Source organism: Hyperoodon ampullatus (assembly GCF_949752795.1).
Source record: "Hyperoodon ampullatus genome assembly, chromosome: 11".
In the NCBI taxonomy this organism is placed as follows: Eukaryota; Metazoa; Chordata; class Mammalia; order Artiodactyla; family Ziphiidae; genus Hyperoodon; species Hyperoodon ampullatus.
Genome location: NC_136924.1, coordinates 18,891,586 through 18,909,571, shown reverse-complemented (window position 1 = coordinate 18,909,571; position 17,986 = coordinate 18,891,586). Strand labels below are relative to the sequence as shown.

At 44.2% G+C, this 17,986-nt stretch overlaps 1 protein-coding gene across 1 annotated transcript in view; it reads right to left on the bottom strand.

The window, feature by feature from the left end:
* Positions 1-17,986, bottom strand: part of PLXNC1 (plexin C1) — a gene marked incomplete at both ends in the record, with an annotated part of 144,770 nt that overhangs the window by 114,915 nt on the left and 11,869 nt on the right. The window contains one exon of the mRNA XM_079715967.1: positions 9,890-10,030. Coding sequence (XP_079572093.1) covers positions 9,890-10,030 — 141 coding nt within the window. The remainder of the gene's footprint in view (positions 1-9,889; positions 10,031-17,986) is intronic.

The following is a 17,986-nucleotide window of genomic DNA, read 5'->3' as shown; positions in this document are numbered from 1 at the left end:
GGATCAAATGAGAATTACGAATACTGCTTAGCACATCAACAATACTCAATGGATAATAACCTATTACTAGATTACAAGCACCTCTTGGGTAGGGACTATGTCTTAATCATCTTGGTACCTACCCCTTTGCCCCAAACAATACAATGCTTTTTTTTTTTTTTTTTTTTTTTTGCGGTACGCGGGCCTCTCACTGTTGTGGCCTCTCCCGCTGCGGAGCACAGGCTCCGGACGCGCAGGCTCAGCGGCCGTGGCTCACGGGCCCAGCCACTCCGCGGCATGTGGGATCCTCCCAGACCGGGGCATGAACCCGCGTCCCCTGCATCGGCAGGCGGACTCTCAACCACTGCGCCACCAGGGAAGCCCAATACAATGCTTTTGAAAGTGAAGATGTTCAACATTTTTCCAGTTTGAAAACATCCAGATATGATATCTATATTCATATCTCTACCACTGTGGACATCAGTTACACTGGGCATATGATTTGAAAAGAAAAAACTGGCACCTGGGATTCTTTTTAAAGTCTACTTTCACACATCTACTGAGCAATAACATGCCTGTACCACACATCCTGATGGCAAGCACATTTTTGCTATTTAATCAAAAATTAATTTGGCGCATGGAGCAGCATCCCACATGCGCTCAGGATCTGGCCTGAGTCTGGCTTTGTCTTGCGATGGTGATTTCCCTCCATCATCTGCTCTGAGTCAAACCCAGGTAGATTTGGTGCAACTAGTAGCTCACTAGGAGCCCATGAACTGCTCATTAAGTTCAGTGGCAGCTCTGTAAAATCAATGTAACTAAATAGATTAAATATGACTTCTTCAAAAGGAAAAGCAGCATTTAGGTCCCAAGGGAGGCGGGAAAAGTCTGTGCCCCAAGTCATTTATAAATGACTCCACAGATGCACCATCCAATATGGCAGCCATTAGCCACACATGGCTATTTAAATTTAAATTAAATTAAAAATTCACTTCCTTAGTCACACTAGTCACATTTCAAGTAATCACTAGCCACATACGGCTAGTGGCTATCATATTGTATGTGCGGATATAGAACATTTCCATCATCATGGAAAGTTCTATTAGAGACCCTGGCCTACAGAGCCAAGGGAGACATCAGGCAGGCACTGACCAAGTGTGGACTTGCCAGGCTCCTGTCTTCCCATCTCTAATTCACATTCTTTATTAATCAGCTCAGATTCAAACAGCTGATCTGGTTCTTGGAAAGTGCTTGTATAGAGGGGGACAGATAGGAAACCAGATTAAAATAAAGATGGATAGAAACATTCTCAAGTGAGGCTCAGGAGAAGGCTGCTGCCCAGATCTCTCTTGATGAATTCATCACGTTAAAACCATCATTTGGCAGAAACACCTATGAAGCATTCTTGCCAATAAAGCTGAAGCCGAATCTGATCAAGCCTTAGTGCTAACTTCCATTTAGCATTGGGAAACGGAAGGGGTAGGGGAACAAGCTAAATGGCGCCACAAGAAAGTGAACAGCCAAATCCACAGTGTGAGACATTCCACAGGACAACAGACTTCCTTTCCTCAAAGTCAACAGAGGTGAATCATAGGATAGGAGGAGGTCACTCAGATTAAGAGAAACAGAACCACCTCAATGTCATTTGAGGACCTTGTTCAGATACCAATTTGGACAAAACAATTTTTTTTTTTTTCGCGCTACGGGGGCCTCTCACTGTTGTGGCCTCTCCCGTTGCGGAGCACAGGCTCCGGACGCGCAGGCTCAGCGGCCATGGCTCACGGGCCTAGCCGCTCCGTGGCATGTGGGATACTCCAGGACCTGGACACGAACCCGTGTCCCCTGCATCGGCAGGCGGACTCTCAACCACTGTGCCACCAGGGAAGCCCTGGACAAAACAATTTTAAAAAGACATTCTTGAGTCGATCAGGAAAATTTAGTTATATGGACTTGATATTAGATAATTCTAAAGAATTACTGATGATTTTGTTACTTGCAATCATAGCTTTATGACTATGGTGATTTAAAGAAATGATCATAGTTTTTTAGAGATGCATAATGAAATATGTAGGGGGTGAAATGACATAGTGTCTGGGATTTGCTTTAAAATTTAGAAGTAAATAAAAACACTTTACAAAGCACCACCACTCATCCATTTTAAGTGAGTTAGGAGCTGCACTGCAGTTGTTATTAGAGCTTATTTTATTTTATTTATTTTTGGAGCATGGTGGATACAGATGGGGAAGGGGCTAGAAAGGTCTTATTTGGGTCAATACAGATTTATTTACTTGATACCTTAGAGAAGAAGCATCGGTATTCTCTCTAGAACTTGGACTTATGGCAGGGAAGCCTTTCTTGCTTGCTTTTTTTTCTCTTTAAATTACCAAAGTGTACATGTGCCAGGATTTGCCAACCAGCTTCCTGAACAAGCTACCTCGAGAGGCCAACAGTGAAGCTTGTCCTGATAACTGCAGGTGCTGGGTTTAAAGGGGTATGCTTCATTGTTGGTGGGAGTGAGACTTCTCTGGAAGGTAATTTGGCGTTATCTCTCAACATTATAAAGCACATACCCTTAGATCCCACACTCCCTCATATATACATATATAATGATATACGTAATAGGTATTTATTGCAGCGTCGTGTGTTCTAACAAAAGACTGAAACAACCGAAACGTCCAACAATAGGGACCTGGTTAACTAAACTATGGTGCAAGCAATGGAATACTATTTAGCAATGAAAAGAATCAGAAAGCTCTTTATGTATTATATGTTATGTTTACCATGCTATATTAAATATGTATATATACATGTATATACACATATATAACATATATGTTTAATAAAAGGGGAGAAAGACTATCTTCCCCCTTTTGCTCGCAGACGTATATAAAATATCTCTAAACCATTATCACTGGTTGCCCCAGAAGTCAAGAATGGGTGACCTTCTTGGTTCTTTTGAGTTTTGAACACTGTTAATGTACTGTCTTTAAAAATAAACACATGCAATTTAAATTTTAAAAGTGTTTGAGGATGAGTGGGTCCAATGGTTTTCCTTTTTGCTAGATTATGCAGAGAAGGATCTCCGTACCCCCAAGGAAGTTTCCATTTTCATCACGTCTTTAATTTTACTAAAGCAACGTGCTGCACAGAGGGACTGGGGTCTCTGCTTCAGCATGGTCCTCCTCTCTCTCAGATGACTACAGGAAGGATCTCCTCCTCCTCTGGATTTCTGTTAATACCACCTCCAACCCCACCCCCGCCCACAGAGCCCAGCCCAGCACAGGGGCATCGGTGGAGCACTTAGATTTTCTAACTGCAAAAGTCACATCAACATCAACACAGAAAAGAAAGCCAGCAAGACTGGAGCTGGGCCGCCTCGGAAAAGAATACGATAAGTGAAGTGATTCAGGAAGTAACAGTGAGTCACAGAAACCCAAAATGGGTTGAATTTTGCATAAGAGAAAATGCATCCAATACACACACACTCCTCGGGCATGATATGGATTTTCATCTATTGCTTCCAGCATACGACCTTAGTATAGATCTAATCTGAAGTCAACCTGAGCCTCTGCCATGTATATTCTTACATACCCCTTCATCCTTCTCAAATGTCACCTCCTCTGAGAAGCCTTCCCTGGTCACCTTTTCTACTGTACCCCACTGTCCCTCTCTACACATCACTCTGTTTTCTCCATAGCACTTATCACCATGTGAAATGACTTCATTACTGGTTAATCCATTTAGTTGTTTTCTGTCTTTTTCTTCCCACCATGAGAGCAGGGGCACTGTCAGTTTTGTTCACTTTTGTATCCTTGGCACCCAGAACGGTGCCTGGCACATAAAAGGTGCCCAATAAATATTTATTAAATGAAAAAACATACTCTATTAGCGTTCAAGGTTTTATAGGGCTCTTCAGATTTTTCCAGCTGCAGCCCGTGTGGAAAACAAATTTTCCCCGATGGAGAACTTCAGTGAGTGTCAACATATTGTTTCTGTTGACATCTTCCTGAAGCCTCATGGCAGGCGATTAACTAGCCTTGGGAGTTTCACTGCATACAAAAAAACCAACAAACAAACAAAACAAAAAAACCAACAACAACCCTCCCAGCTACAGTCCTGAAATGTATCATGTGTGAGACTTCCACACCATACAATTAGCTGCATTACAAGTACAACACCATCCATGGAAAAGACAGCCTGGTGAGGACAATGAGGGGGAGAAAAATTAAACAAAAGACTATTTCTTTTTTTTCTTTACTATTAACATGACATGGGAAAGCCATGGGTGTTCAAAACGCTAAAATATTTTACACCAAATTTCTTTTCTTATACCTCACTCTGTGAGGCTAACCAGTTAAAGGGTAAACCAATCATTCTTCTCACTTATTTGTTTTTTCCATCAACAGTTTCTAAGAAATGCTGCAAAGGAGACTTAAACCATACACACACACACACACACACACACACACACACACGAGGAAAGCAAGGTAATTATCCAATAGCATTTACTGTGCTTCATCAGTAAGTAGGAGTAATAATAAAAATGAAATATAAAGATTAAAGCAAATTACTCTCTGGTTTCCAATCTACTGATTTTGATGTAAGTAGTAAGAGAAGCATACAGCCTGAATCATGAGTTCTAGATTTGTGGATTACACGGGCGAATTTGTTCCGAATCGGGGAGTCCCTGCACACTCACACACTGGAAGGAATGAGATGGGGGTAAACTTGAACATGACTTTCTCAACAGCCAACCACGGAGCCCACTTTCAAGTTGTGACAATTCCCACTGCCTTTACTTTTTGGTCTGTTCCCTCAGCTCAGCGTCCATGCCCCCCTCCACTTCTGGCCCCAGGTCCTGTCCTGGGCTTCTCATGGCCTCCTCTTCCTTATTTGAACATTCTGTGGGAGTATAAATAAAGCTTGGCTTTATAAAAGACCTGTTTTTGTTTTCTCTTATTTTTCACTCGAAAACTTTAAAAACCAGCGTCAAGGCAGACTCTTCAAAGGTTACACAGTTTGGAGGCAGGAAGAACTTTCTGGAAATGGGTTGAATCTCACTCCATGGTTTGGATAAATTATATCTACTAGTAGGAGCAGAATTTGGAGAGTTACATAGGTAGCCAGTCCTGACTCAGCGTGGGCGTGGGTGCTTCTCTGCTGAATATGGGGAAAGGGCATGATATGGCTTCCTGAATCCTGAACCCTGCTTTAGGCCTAAGGATGCTGGAGAAACCCAACCCTAGCCTCCTGTTGCTGGAGCCATTCTAAAAATCAACTTGAACACAGATTTCCTACCTTTGCTCTAAAGGAGTTCACTGGGGAAAAGCAGGGGTTCCTAAGGGGGTTCAGAGGCTCCCAGGAGCTACTTGTAGCCCCAAGAGGAGAGGGCTCTGCCTTCCTCTAACACAGAAGTCTGCACTCAGCTGGGTTGTCAGCAAGCTGTCCCTAAATAGGAATAAACTAAAACCACAGAAGCCATAGAACCTTCTCATGAAATCTCAGATACTTGCATCTTGATGTTAACCCAGATATTCCAATATTAGAAAATACAAAATAAAAACCAGTTCCACAAACTCTCCCAAGCTCTACAGAACACATCTGAATTATCAGTGCAGTTTGTTTGGGAGACTGGTTGCTTCCATTCAAATCACCTTGAGCAAGTTATCTAACCTCTCAGAGCCTCAGGTTTTTTCATTTATAAAGTGGGAACGCTAATTAGTATTGAACTAGTAAACCCATGCAGACACTGGTTCTAATGCCCGGCACATAGTAAGAGCTCAGAAATGTTAGCTGTTATTATTCCTCGCCTACTGCCTTCTTTTCTTCTTTGCTTACAGGAAAGGTTAATGGGCATGGGTGAAGTTACAAATCTCAAATTTCATGCATATTACTTTATTACTTATTTTACCACCTGGAAAAGTTCAAAATATTCAATTCTGCCCTTGAAATAAGGACAATTTTCTACGTGCAACAGAGTCAGCTCAAAGGAATCCAAACTACACCATAGTCTGTACCACAATCTGGAGAAAGAGCACGTGTTTATAAGAATGAGTACACATTGCAGCATCCTGGCCACGCAACACGTGGGATATGAATTCCCAAAAACTGCGTTCAGTGTGGCTCTACTTTTTCAGCTGATCTCAGTGAAAATGCTGACAGCTGAAAAATTATAGCATGCAATCATGCTCAGAAAGGAAGTAAAATGAGGAAATATCCAGAGGAAAAAGTGACTGGACATAATCTGTCTCACAACCACTAGGATGGCAAGTCGATAATAAGGGGGCAGATTAGATATTCGCAAAGGACGCTTTCAGTTCCAAATTCCTTCAGTTTTTCTAAAACTTTACAAAGGGATTTAGAAATAAAGGTAGGAGAAAGAGGGCAGTAAAGGTATTAGCAGATTGTGAAATCTTTAATTTTTCTGCTTATCATCAATAAAATCTTACCTTCAGAGGTAGTGCCAGATGACTCGGAAGAGTGCATGTCTTTAAAGACACTTTAAAAGTGATTCAATATCTCGGCTTAAGCTCAAAATAATGTTTCCATATAATAGAATATGATACAGCTATTTTAAAAGACTTACAGTTTGCCATACCATTTTAATATAAGCATTTTCCCTCATTAACTGAAGAAAAAAGGATGCAAAACTGAATAGAGTCTGACCTCAACTATGTAAAAAAAAAAAGAATCTAAAATGCTGACAGCAGCTGCCTCTACATAAGAAAACTAGGGGTATTTTTTCTTTGCTTTCATACCCCGCTGCTTTGCAACTTCTCCAAGAGCATGTATTACTTTTACAATAAGAAAAAAATCATTTCAGTAATATGATATTTAAAATTGCGCCAAACTCTACGAAAACTCTGTGAGGTTTTCAGAGATGTAGGAAATCAGAGGGTCTGTGTGTGTGTTGGTCAAAAAGAGCAATTGGCCCCCAAATGCTATTTCCTGACTCTCCTCCAACCAGGCATATAGTACAGTGCCTGGCGTCTGTCGAAAGGCCGTCAACTCTTGATCACCAGGGAAACTGAAGAGTGAGGCTGTGGGTGATCCAAGCCCCCTCTTCCCCTGCTCCTGCAGGCTGCCTTGGGTTGGCTTTTGTTTTTCTCTGCTCATTAGTACCTCCACTCTGTGGCTGCAGAAGCCAAGCTTGTGTCTATCAGTGTTCGTCTTTTCTAACAGTTCTGGTGACAAGTCTGGCAAGGGACAAGCTTGAAGTTTTTGAATACAGGGATCTGGAGATTCTCTGTGCCTTCCAAATTGTCTACACAATCCCGGTGCTTCAGGACTCTGGGTGATTTCGGGGGCTGCACCCAAGCATCTGTACGCAGGATACATAGGGGCGTCTTGGGAACGGCTGGGCTGTCCTCGGGAGCCTGACGGGGCCCAGTCAGCTCACACTCTCCCCTCCCAGCCTCCTCCTGAGGGAAGCTGGGGGTGGGGTCTGACTCCCAAGAAGTTATGACAGTGAGGTATTCCCTCAGCCAGACGGTCTGCCTTCTTCTCAAGCTGGGATTCTTCCCTGAGCTTCTAAGAACCCTGAACCCGTTCCACTCCCACTGCCATGTGACTCCCTAGCAACACGATTCCCACTCCCCACAGAGAACCCTCACAGGGTGGCTGCCCGTGCCTGGGGCAGAAGCTACCAAGTCAGCGTAGCCTGAGACGTAACAGTGTGGTCTCTGAAGTGCTTCCCGGTTCAAATCCCTGCTCTGCCATGGGTGACCTTGGACAAATCGTGCAGCTTCTCTGTGCCCCAGTTCCCTTATCTGTGAAGTAAGAAGAGTGTGTCTACCTCACTGAGTGGGGGAGGGGACTGAATTACAACAGGGAGAGCACTGTATAAATGTTAGCAGTCACAAAACAAACAAACAGAAAACCACCCTGCCCTTGTGACTGGAACCCTAAGAACACAGCCACAGATGTGGCTTTTGAAGGTGTAGCCCGAACAGATGCCGAGGAAAGTGAGACTGGGGTCAGCCGTCTCTTCCTCAGCAGCCTGAAGCTGCGGCTCAGTTCCACCCCTTGGTAGCACAGCATCACTAAACACCAGCCAGCTGCACACGAACCACTGGGGTGAACACACAGGACAAGGGAAACCAGGCCTTCCCATGGGAAACTATTTATAGCCAGTGTTCCTTCACCTCCAATTTACCATCTAACAGTTTGGTTGGCTCTGCTTTGGGGAAACAGTGTTCTTGTCACAACACTCGTCAAAAATATCCCAAATCTGAAGAGATAATTGGCAAGGAGACCCAGTAAGGACTGATGGAAACTTCTTCCGCCAGGCGAACGGGTCCAATTAGCCTGACCAGCTTGGTGTAGCTCCAGACATTGCCTCACGGGCGCTGAGCAACTTGTATACAAGCACTGGCGGGTATTTACCTTTCCCCAGGAGATAAAGCTAACACAAAAGGAAAGATGATCAATGTATATTTTAAAAGCATGTGTATACAAACAAACCCCCTCCAATATGTTACTGGGTTTCCTCCAAAGAAAACAGATTAAATCAACTATCTACCAGGCACTCAGCACTGTATCCGGCTGTGGGAATTCCCGGCCCCCTTCTCAAGAAGCTTAAAATCAAGCTGGGAAGGCAAGACAAACACAAGTGCAAAGGTTAGGCATCAAAGCAAGACATTTGTAATGAGCCAAAAGAATGATACAGACAATGAGTATTTCAGGAGATGAGGGAGAAACGTGATCACTCCAGGCTTCGGAGTCCTCAGAGAGGAGGCGGAGTTTGAGTTGAGCCAAAACATAGATAAGCAGGATTCAGTAAAGCAGAGAAAAAAAGAGAGCAATCCAGGAAAGGGGTACAGGGTGAGCAAAGGTGTGGGAGCCGCACGCAAGGCACATTTGGAGAAAGCAAGCAGGTTTGGCTAATTAGAGACCACCAGAAGAGAAAGGGGTTTCTTAGGTCATCTAGTACAATCTCATTTTACAGATGAGGAAATGGGAGGCTCAGAGAGGTTAAGAGATTTACCTCAAGTCACACAGCTAGTTATCAGTGGGAGATCAGTTGAGAAAACAAATCTGTTAATATTCAGCTTAGAATCCGAGCTGACAGTAAATTGACTGGCTAGAGAGAGGCAAAGGAGAATCGCCCTAGGGTGAAAGAAACAGTGCAATTCTGAACCACGAATGCTGGTGGAGGTCGCAGAAGGTGCTCATTAAACCCTTGCTGAAGAAATTGATAACTGCTCTATAATTTCAAACAAGTCATGTGGTATCTCTGAGTTTATTTTCTTCTCCTTCCCCCTGCACCTCCCCCCGCCCCAGTGAATAAAAATCTCAACTCCACCAGTGGTGTAGCCACGCAGCGCAAATAAACAGTTCTCAGAGATAAAAGGCAAGGGGAGCCTCAAAGGGTTTCGGATTTCTAACCTCTCTGTGGGGGGTGTGGGTAGGAAGGTTAGAAAACGAACCACCCCCTCTGCGGGCGGCAGGTGGGCTGGGGAGAAGGAACATCTGGTTTTTTTCTTCTTTTTTAGCCCTATAATCTTTTACCTCTTTGAAGTTGTGAGAAATCAGGTGCTTTGTACATTTCCATTATAAAGGAGATAGAACTGAAAAGTTAAAAGTCTTAGGAGGGTGAGCTGGGATGCGGTAGGGACCAGGTCCCCATGTGCCTCACCCAGGCAGCCTGTGAGTAAGGAAGGGAACCGTCTTGGCAAGTTCCCAGGAAGCAAGGGGTCTGTCACTTCCATACATGAGTAGGAGGTTATTACAAATAGATTTCCAGACATTTCTTTCAGGCCATTTCGGTGAGGGGAGGTGTCTCTGAGCAGTTCACAAAGCAGTTGGTATGGTCTTGTGTATAACCCAGAAGCAATACAAAATACAAAATACAAAAGCACAAAATGGATCAATACTAAAATCGACATGGAAGAAGGCACAGAAAACTAACCTTAAGTAACTGGCCATTTCCAGTCCCCAAGAATAAAACAGTCCTGTTCATTACCACGGTGCCATAAACGGATGTCAGGTCGGAATGGATCAAGGTGGATGATGCGATTGGTTGGACTCTTTCAGGTTGATCCTTGTCATTCTGAACATGCAACACAAACGCACAAATAAAAAAAAAAGATAATTTTTAACAGTGATAATTCTCATGATGATAAAATGTCACTGATGCCCACCTGGGAAGGATCCTACTGGAGCCCCAAATACATTTTCTTAGACAAGATCCCCAGGAACAACCTTTTATCCCCTTTATCGGCAGAATCACCACGCTTGCCCAACCCATGGAAAGCCATTTGTTTACTGTGTATTAACAGGTACTGATTGCCAGCAGTGAGCTAGCCATCCATTTAACGCTCCCCCAGCTGATATATGAAACTGAGTTCCACTTTATTGCCAAAAAAGAGCCCACCGCTGAATTGGGAGGGAGACAGTCTTATACATGGTTGTTTGCAGGATCATGCTAAAATTTATTTTAACAAGGGTTTGGCTTCTGTGAGGTTAAACAAGCCACTTCCAGAGATGTGAGACGGACCATCCTATTGGGTGTGATGGCAGAGAGGAGGGACTCTGGATTTACAAGAAGAGTGCAGTGTGTTAGCCCAAAGACAGGGTAAGTCATTCAGAGGGTAAAGAGGGAAAGACAGAGTCATGGAAGGTGGGTAAGACAGAGCCACAGGGCTAAAGAGGAACCAAGCACAAGGGCTGGACCCGGTGCTGATGTTCTTGAAGAAGAAATGGAAAGCCTAACTCTCAACCTGAAGGCATTTAAATGGTCTGAGGTTCTGAGCACATGGAATCACATGCTCACTCCTGATCATTAAATAAAGCCCCTCTTTAAATCCAGAGCAGACAGTGTGTCGACCAAAATGTCTTTTTCTTCCTTGTTTAAAGGCATGAAGTGCTTCATGCTGCTTCCTGCTTTCAACGACAGGAAACCGAGTTTGTTACACAAATCTCTGGAAGATATGGAGCTAGAAAGTGTCGTTGCCTTCTGCAGCTACTGAACACAGTGCGATAGCATACTTTATCTGCCAGAGTTTGGTTCCCAACTGTACTAAGGTTTGCAAAGGCACATCTACGCTTCAACCAATAGGAGAGCCAGCAAACTTCTGTAAGCATCACAACTCCTAAAATTGCCCCGTTTGGAGAGGGGGGAGGTAGGCAGGGGGAGGCTAAGACTTATTAACTTCATTATATTACTGCCGACAGTGTTTATGTCTTTCAATTTATGTCTTATTAAATATTCATTATTTTTAAACCCACCAAGTTTCATTAACATCTACACTAAATGGATTCATGGACTAAATTGATTTCTGAAGCCTTTAAAGTGCCGTCTATATTTCTTTGTTGAAGTTACACTGGGAGGAAAAGACATGCTGGCAAGGATTTCGCCAATGTCCTGATCTCTGCTCAAGGAAAAGATGTCATAACCTAAGAGAACGTGGCTTATCTGCATACAATATTCCATAGTGAACTCAGTTTAAGAAGATTTTTAGAAAGCCCATTGGAGATTTTTTTTTTCCTGTTAAAAATATACTTTTCATTACAGTCGGGGAAGATGAGGAACTGTCCTGTTAAAATGAAGCTGAGAAAAAAAATCTCTGTGGGTCTAAGAATCAGAACAATAGATCACTGTTTAGGTAAGGATGCCTCGTGACCATGAGCAGAAAAAAAGAAAAGTCGGTGACCTTTAGATGTAAAAAAAAAAAATAAACCCACACCACACATCTTGCTTTAAAATAAAACCAGACTTGTTCAAACTTAAAATCGGCTGACTACATCTCTTCTTTTTATTAAATATTTGAGCATCTCAGAAGTGCTTAACTCAGAGAATTGGACGTCATCTCTGCCTGGGCATCTGGAATGTTCTAACACCACTATCTTTGGCTGGAGGACTCCGTTTTCCCTCATCCCACGACACAGACAGAGTAATGACTGTGGACTGTTGATTATCCATCCACAAGGACCAGATGGGATAGTGTCCTCCCACGTCTGGTATATAGTAGGTGCTTAATAACTGTAGCTATTTATTTTATTTTTTATTTTTTATTTTTTATTAGTTTCTGCTTTATAACAAAGTGAATCAGTCATACATATACATCTGTTCCCACATCCCTTCCCTCATGCATCTCCCTCCCTCCCACCCTCCCCATCCCACCCCTCCAGGCGGTCACAAAGCACCGAGCTGATCTCCCTGTGCTCTGCGGCTGCTTCCCACTATCTATCTACCTTACGTTTGGTACTGTATATATGTCCAACTGTAGCTATTTAGATTAGCCAAGAACCGTGACATCACAGTTAGCCTTGCCTGAGGTGGGATGAGATATTCTGTTTGTGAAAGACTGACTCCAAAAAATCCCAGAAGTGGCTCAAAAGCCGAAAATGAACAAAGAGAAAATTGCTTCTAAATTACTGTTCCATCCTCTCTAGCATCCTTCCCTGGCTTCTGACTGTTTCTCAATAATTACAGTTTTCCAAATTAAGTCCTGGATCAATAGCATGGGTTAGTAGTAGGGCCATTAAATCAATGTTTCCGAATTTGAGAGCTGGTGGCATAGGACAAACCACCTGGGACTAGGGGTCAGAGAAGTTAGGTTTGCATTCAAGCTTGGTTCTCATCCCCTGGGTGATGTGGGCAATTTATCGAACCCTGTTGGGATTGGCTTTCTCAGCTGTGAATAAGGCCAATAGTGTCTGATCGGTAGAGTAGTTATGAGGAAGAGGTAATAATGATGGTAGTAATAATAACATGTTGATACATGCTAGCTGCTATTATTAGTAGTAACTTGCACTTACTGTGTGCTGCTTGGAATATTTTATAATACTCCGACGAAATAAGGATAGTATAGGTTAGGGAGCCGGACCTCCAGGCTTTCGATCCTGGCTCTGTCACTTTCTAACTAAGTAATTTTATGCACATTACTTAGCTTCTCTGTGACTCAGTTTCCTCCTCTATACAATGGAAGTGACGATAACAGCATTTATGTCATAGACTCATCATGAGGACTGAATGAGTCAAGACACAAGCCTAGGTAAAGCTTAGAAGAACAGCGTCTGGCACATAGTAACACACAATCCATGTTTGCTATCATTACCTTATTTAAAAACACAAACGATGGCTGCCACACCTGTGGCAGTTATGCCCACCTCCTCCTTTGCCACAAAACCCTTATTTTGTTCAGGTAGCAATAAACCCAAGCCTGGGAAACCATGACTAGTCTAAGCCACACAGTAATCCCATTCCCCGTTGCCTGGTACTTGCTTTCCTACTCCTTAGAGCTAGGGGTGGCCATGTGGCCCAGTTTGGGTCTGTGAGATGCAAGAAATCCACTGGAGGAGCTTCTGGGAATAAGCTTCCTCCTTGATAAGAGGAGGCTCTTGAGGAGAACTCATTTGCCCCTCTTCCCTCACTTCCTCTCTTCGGAATCTGTGATGTGAGGCTACCCGTGCAGAGTGGTGACAGCCATTTTGCTTCCATGACATTCAAGATGGAGGATGAAAACCAACAGATTGGTGCAAGGGAAGGACAAGAGACCCTCGGTTCTTGAGGACACCACTGAGCTCAGACTTCCAAGCTTTAAACTTTTTACTAACAATGATGTTATGATTTAAGCCGCTGCTTATTGCTTGCAACGCAAAGCAAGTCCCTGTGTAAGAAATGAGAGTCGTGGCTGGGGACATGGCACTAGACTCTAGCTTTTCCTCAGCTACAAAGGACCAGGAACTGGCCAAGCGCTTGTTCCTCTCACCCTGGAGGATCCTGGCCACAGTCAGGATTGTGTAGCCAATTACAACAGCGAGCCTGGAAGAAAATAGGAAAGACCGGGCTTGGACCTCAAGTAAACTGAAGGGCTGCTCTGGCTGAATGGAAATGGATTCTTTTGTGCTGGAAACACACAGAAATGGACAGGTCCCTGTGAATGGAAAAAGGAACCCTCTGAATGGCTTTCTTTGCTCATTTCAGCAAATGCAAACAAAAGAAAGACAGCCTCCAGAGAAACCTGCTCACAAAAGTGAAATTAATACCTGGGGAGCCAAGCAGAAAAAAGGGAGAAAATAGTGCAGTCGGCCCCCTGTGTCCAGAGATTATTTTCACTCTTTTTTTTTGGCCTATTTTCTGTCTTGCCCTTCTCTCCCTTTAGGGCATAACCACTAATGTTGCTCTCAGCCTATTCTGTCTAGTTTATTACGTGTAATTTATTTCTGAATTCCGGCCTCTGCTTGTTCTTCTGTGTGTAACAAGGTTAATGCCTTGTAATGATGCTTTTGCCAGTTCTGCATTGCGCGACAAAATCCAATCTTGATTTAGCTCTAAACCTTGTCTCCCCTTTGGGCTTTCTTGGTTCCCTCAGAGTTGTCACTCTGTGTCTCCTGCCTGCCATGTCTAACCACACGTCCCGCCTACACTTGAGCCCGCTCTCAGAGGGAAACTTTTTTCAGTTTGAGGGAAAAGCTACCTTGTCTCAAATGATGTTTGGGCTAAAAAAGAGAGAGCCTTGGGCTTGACACACCAAAGCCGAACCAAGGCTACTGGGAAGGGGTGAGTGCTGGGTGTGTGTGTGTGTGTGAGAGAGAGAGAGAGAGAGGGAGAGAAAGGGAGAGAGAGGGAGAGAGAGGGAGTATTCAGGGAATACTGGGCACATCACGAGGGAAACTGGGCACATCACGAGGGAAACGGCACATCACGAGGGAAACAGCTTGACCTCCTTGTAGCTCCTTCATACGATCTTTCATGGACCATAAACACCCCCCAGTGTGCACTGCCCAATTCCAGGGGGCACCAGCCATGAATCCTAGGGTGTGAATGGCACACTCTGGATTTGAGTACCACGTGGCCCTGCCCCTACCACGTGGAAGATGGCCTGACTCAGCAAGGATCACATAGAGGGCTCACAGCCACGCTGCAGCTATTATGGGGACAGCTGGAGGAAATGGGCACAAAAGTGGCCCCTCAAGTGTTGGGGAGACAGCAAAAGTCAAGTCTTTGATCCCCCAAGGTGATGAAAGGACTCCCTTATTTTGGTTTTTCTTTATGGGGCCGGGGCAAATACCAACTGGCACTTCTCACACGTTGATAAAAAGCCTCTCGGGCAGTTAATTTCGTAGTCCGCTCCTCTTTGGCATACACTTATGGGAAGCAGTTTCTTCATCATTACTTACCCAGGGGCCTACTTGCAGTCAGGAAACCTCAGCAGGAGTCCTACGCCTAAGATCTGGCCCTGCTGCGTCCCTGACAGGCTGCTTGATTTGGGCAAGTCCCTGAACATCAATAACCAAATCTGTAAAATGGACCCAATAACACACACGCCCTATTAGCATTGGTGTGAGGCCCAAATGAAATCACGTGTGTGGAAATAATTGGAAAACTATCTTTATCAAGCTAGAGAATGGAAAGAACAGCTATTCACCCAAGTTAGATAGTGGTTTTATTGGCCGTTAAGGCACCTGTCGCTTTTCTTTCTTCTTCTAGAGTATACCGCACTGATCGGGTTCTAACTTTATGGCACCTCTCTGATCATCTGAAGGAAGAATTAACCTTGGGGACTCAAATGATCCAAAGGAAAAGTTCAAAGTGTGCAGGATGAATAAAGAAGGGAAGTTTAGGGACATACTTGGGCAGCCTCTATACCAGGCAAGCATGGGGGGTGTGCAACTGAGCCACGGGAAACATGCACAGTGGTGAGGTTTGTATTTCGCATCCTCCCACGGGCTCTTCCACCTGCTTCCCTCCCTCCAAGGCCCCAGTGTCCTCCGACCTCCCAGGCCTTCCTACTGCCAAAGTCCCACTCTCCAAGATTTATCCTTCCTTTTTCCTGCTTTACACTCCATCCCCCATCTAAATCTCCATCCCTTCCATGTGGCTACTTTCAGTCAATTACCTACACAAAGACAACCTGACTCGAACAATTCACAAAAATATATGCATTGCTGATAGTGTAAAAAGAATGCATTTTCCTAGATTCTTAGAGTTGGAAGAGACACAGTTCAACCATGTTTTTCCATGAGGAAGCTACTGGCATTCTAGATGGGATATTTCTTCACTATGGGGGCTGTCCTCCATGATGCAGGACTTTCAGCATCCCTGACACCTGCCCAAGAATACCAGTAGTGCCCCCCCACCATCATTTTGACTTCTGCAAAAGCTCCCTCTCTCGCACTGCTAAATACCCTCTAAATAAATGGCATCATCTTTGAGAACCTGTGGAATCGCTCCCAAGATTTCAGAGTTGCTGGAAAACGATTATCTAGACATTTCTTCCCTCCAACTCTCTCCCTCCCTATCTTCCCCATCATGGTGAATGGTACCAACATCCACCCTCAGCACCTCTCTTTCCATCACTCCCCACACCCAATACCTGAAAAATCTCAGCTGAATTTCCCAGCAATCTTACATCTATCTGCTCCATCTCCATGGTTTCCACCCAGTCCAAGCCCCCATCATCTCACTCCTGATCTACAGCAAGAGCCTCCTGGTTTCTCTCTTTCAACCTACAATCTATGCTCCATCCAGTAGCCAGAGTGATTTTTTTTTCTTTTTGCAGTACGCGGGCCTCTCACCTCTGTGGTCTCTCCCATTGCGGAGCACAGGCTCCGGACGCGCAGGCTCAGCGGCCATGGCTCACGGGCCCAGTCGCTCCGCGGCATGTGGGATCCTCCCGGACCAGGGCACGAACCCGCGTCCCCTGCATCGGCAGGCGGACTCCCAACCACTGCGCCACCAGGGAAGCCCCAGAGTGATTCTTTAATGTATAAAGTAGGCCACGTTACTTCTTTGACTAAAATTCTTCAACGGCTTTCTATCACACTTAGAATTAAACCCGAATGCTTCCCCAGGTCCTACCTGATCTGGTCCCTGCCTACTTCTTCAATCTCATCCCTTGTCACTTTTCTCCTTCACTCTGCTACAGTTCCCACAGTGTCTTTCTTTCAGACTCTTTAACTTGTTCCCATCTTTCTGCCTCAGGGCCTTTGCATATGCTATTTCTGCTACCTCCCCTCTCTTCACACCTTGTAGGCTGGTTTTTTTAAAAAATCTTTCAGGTTTCAAGTTCAATGTCACCTCCTCATGGACACATGACTATAGATCATCCTATCCCTAGGCCAGTAGTTATTCTGAATCATAACATTCCATTTGTTTCCTTGAACATAATTATAATTACATTGCTTTAAATTTTTTTTTTTTTTTTTTTTTTTTTAGCGGTTTGCGGGCCTCTCACTGTTGTGGCCTCTCCCGTTGTGGAGCGCAGGCTCCGGACACACAGGCTCAGCAGCCATGGCTCACGGGCCCAGCCACTCCGCGGCATGTGGGATCCTCCCAGACCGGGGCACGAACCCTTGTCCCCTGCATCGGCAGGCAGACTCCCAAACACTGCGCCACCAGGGAAGCCCTAAATTTTTTTATTTAATGTCTGTCTCCCAGTAGACTCTAAGCTCTACAATAGTTTACCTTACTCTACACTCTGCAGCATATACCTCAGCATCTGGCATGTTGTTAGTTGTCAATAAACATTTATTGAATGAATGAATGAATACATGGATCAATATTTGAATGCTTTCAGTCAATATCTCACCAGGCAACCCTGGTACATTGCTAAGTAGGTCTAATCATTACAAAGTTCTACAAAAGTTCATTACAAGCAAGCACTGGGCCTTGGTTCTGCCTTGGGGAACAATACTAAACTACCCCACATCTGCTGCCATGTAGCTTGGCCTTCTCTAAATTTCACACCCATAGTTCACTGACAGTTTGCAAAAAAACAGTTCCTAGGTCTTTTGCCATCTCCATCTATAGACAGTCTACAGACTCAGTGTACTTAAAATGAGGCTCTAAGTAAACAGACCACTTTAGGTATTTTCGTATCCTCTAACCAAAGTGAAGAATAATAGCACTGTTCTTCTCCCATGATTAGAGCAGCATAACTTGTGAACTGTTGCATTTGGCTAACTCTTTAAAATAGAAATATTGAATAACATAGTGGTAGCATGGAAGAGTAGAAAGAACAAGAGATTTAGGGTAAAAAAAAAATGTGGGTTCAAATTC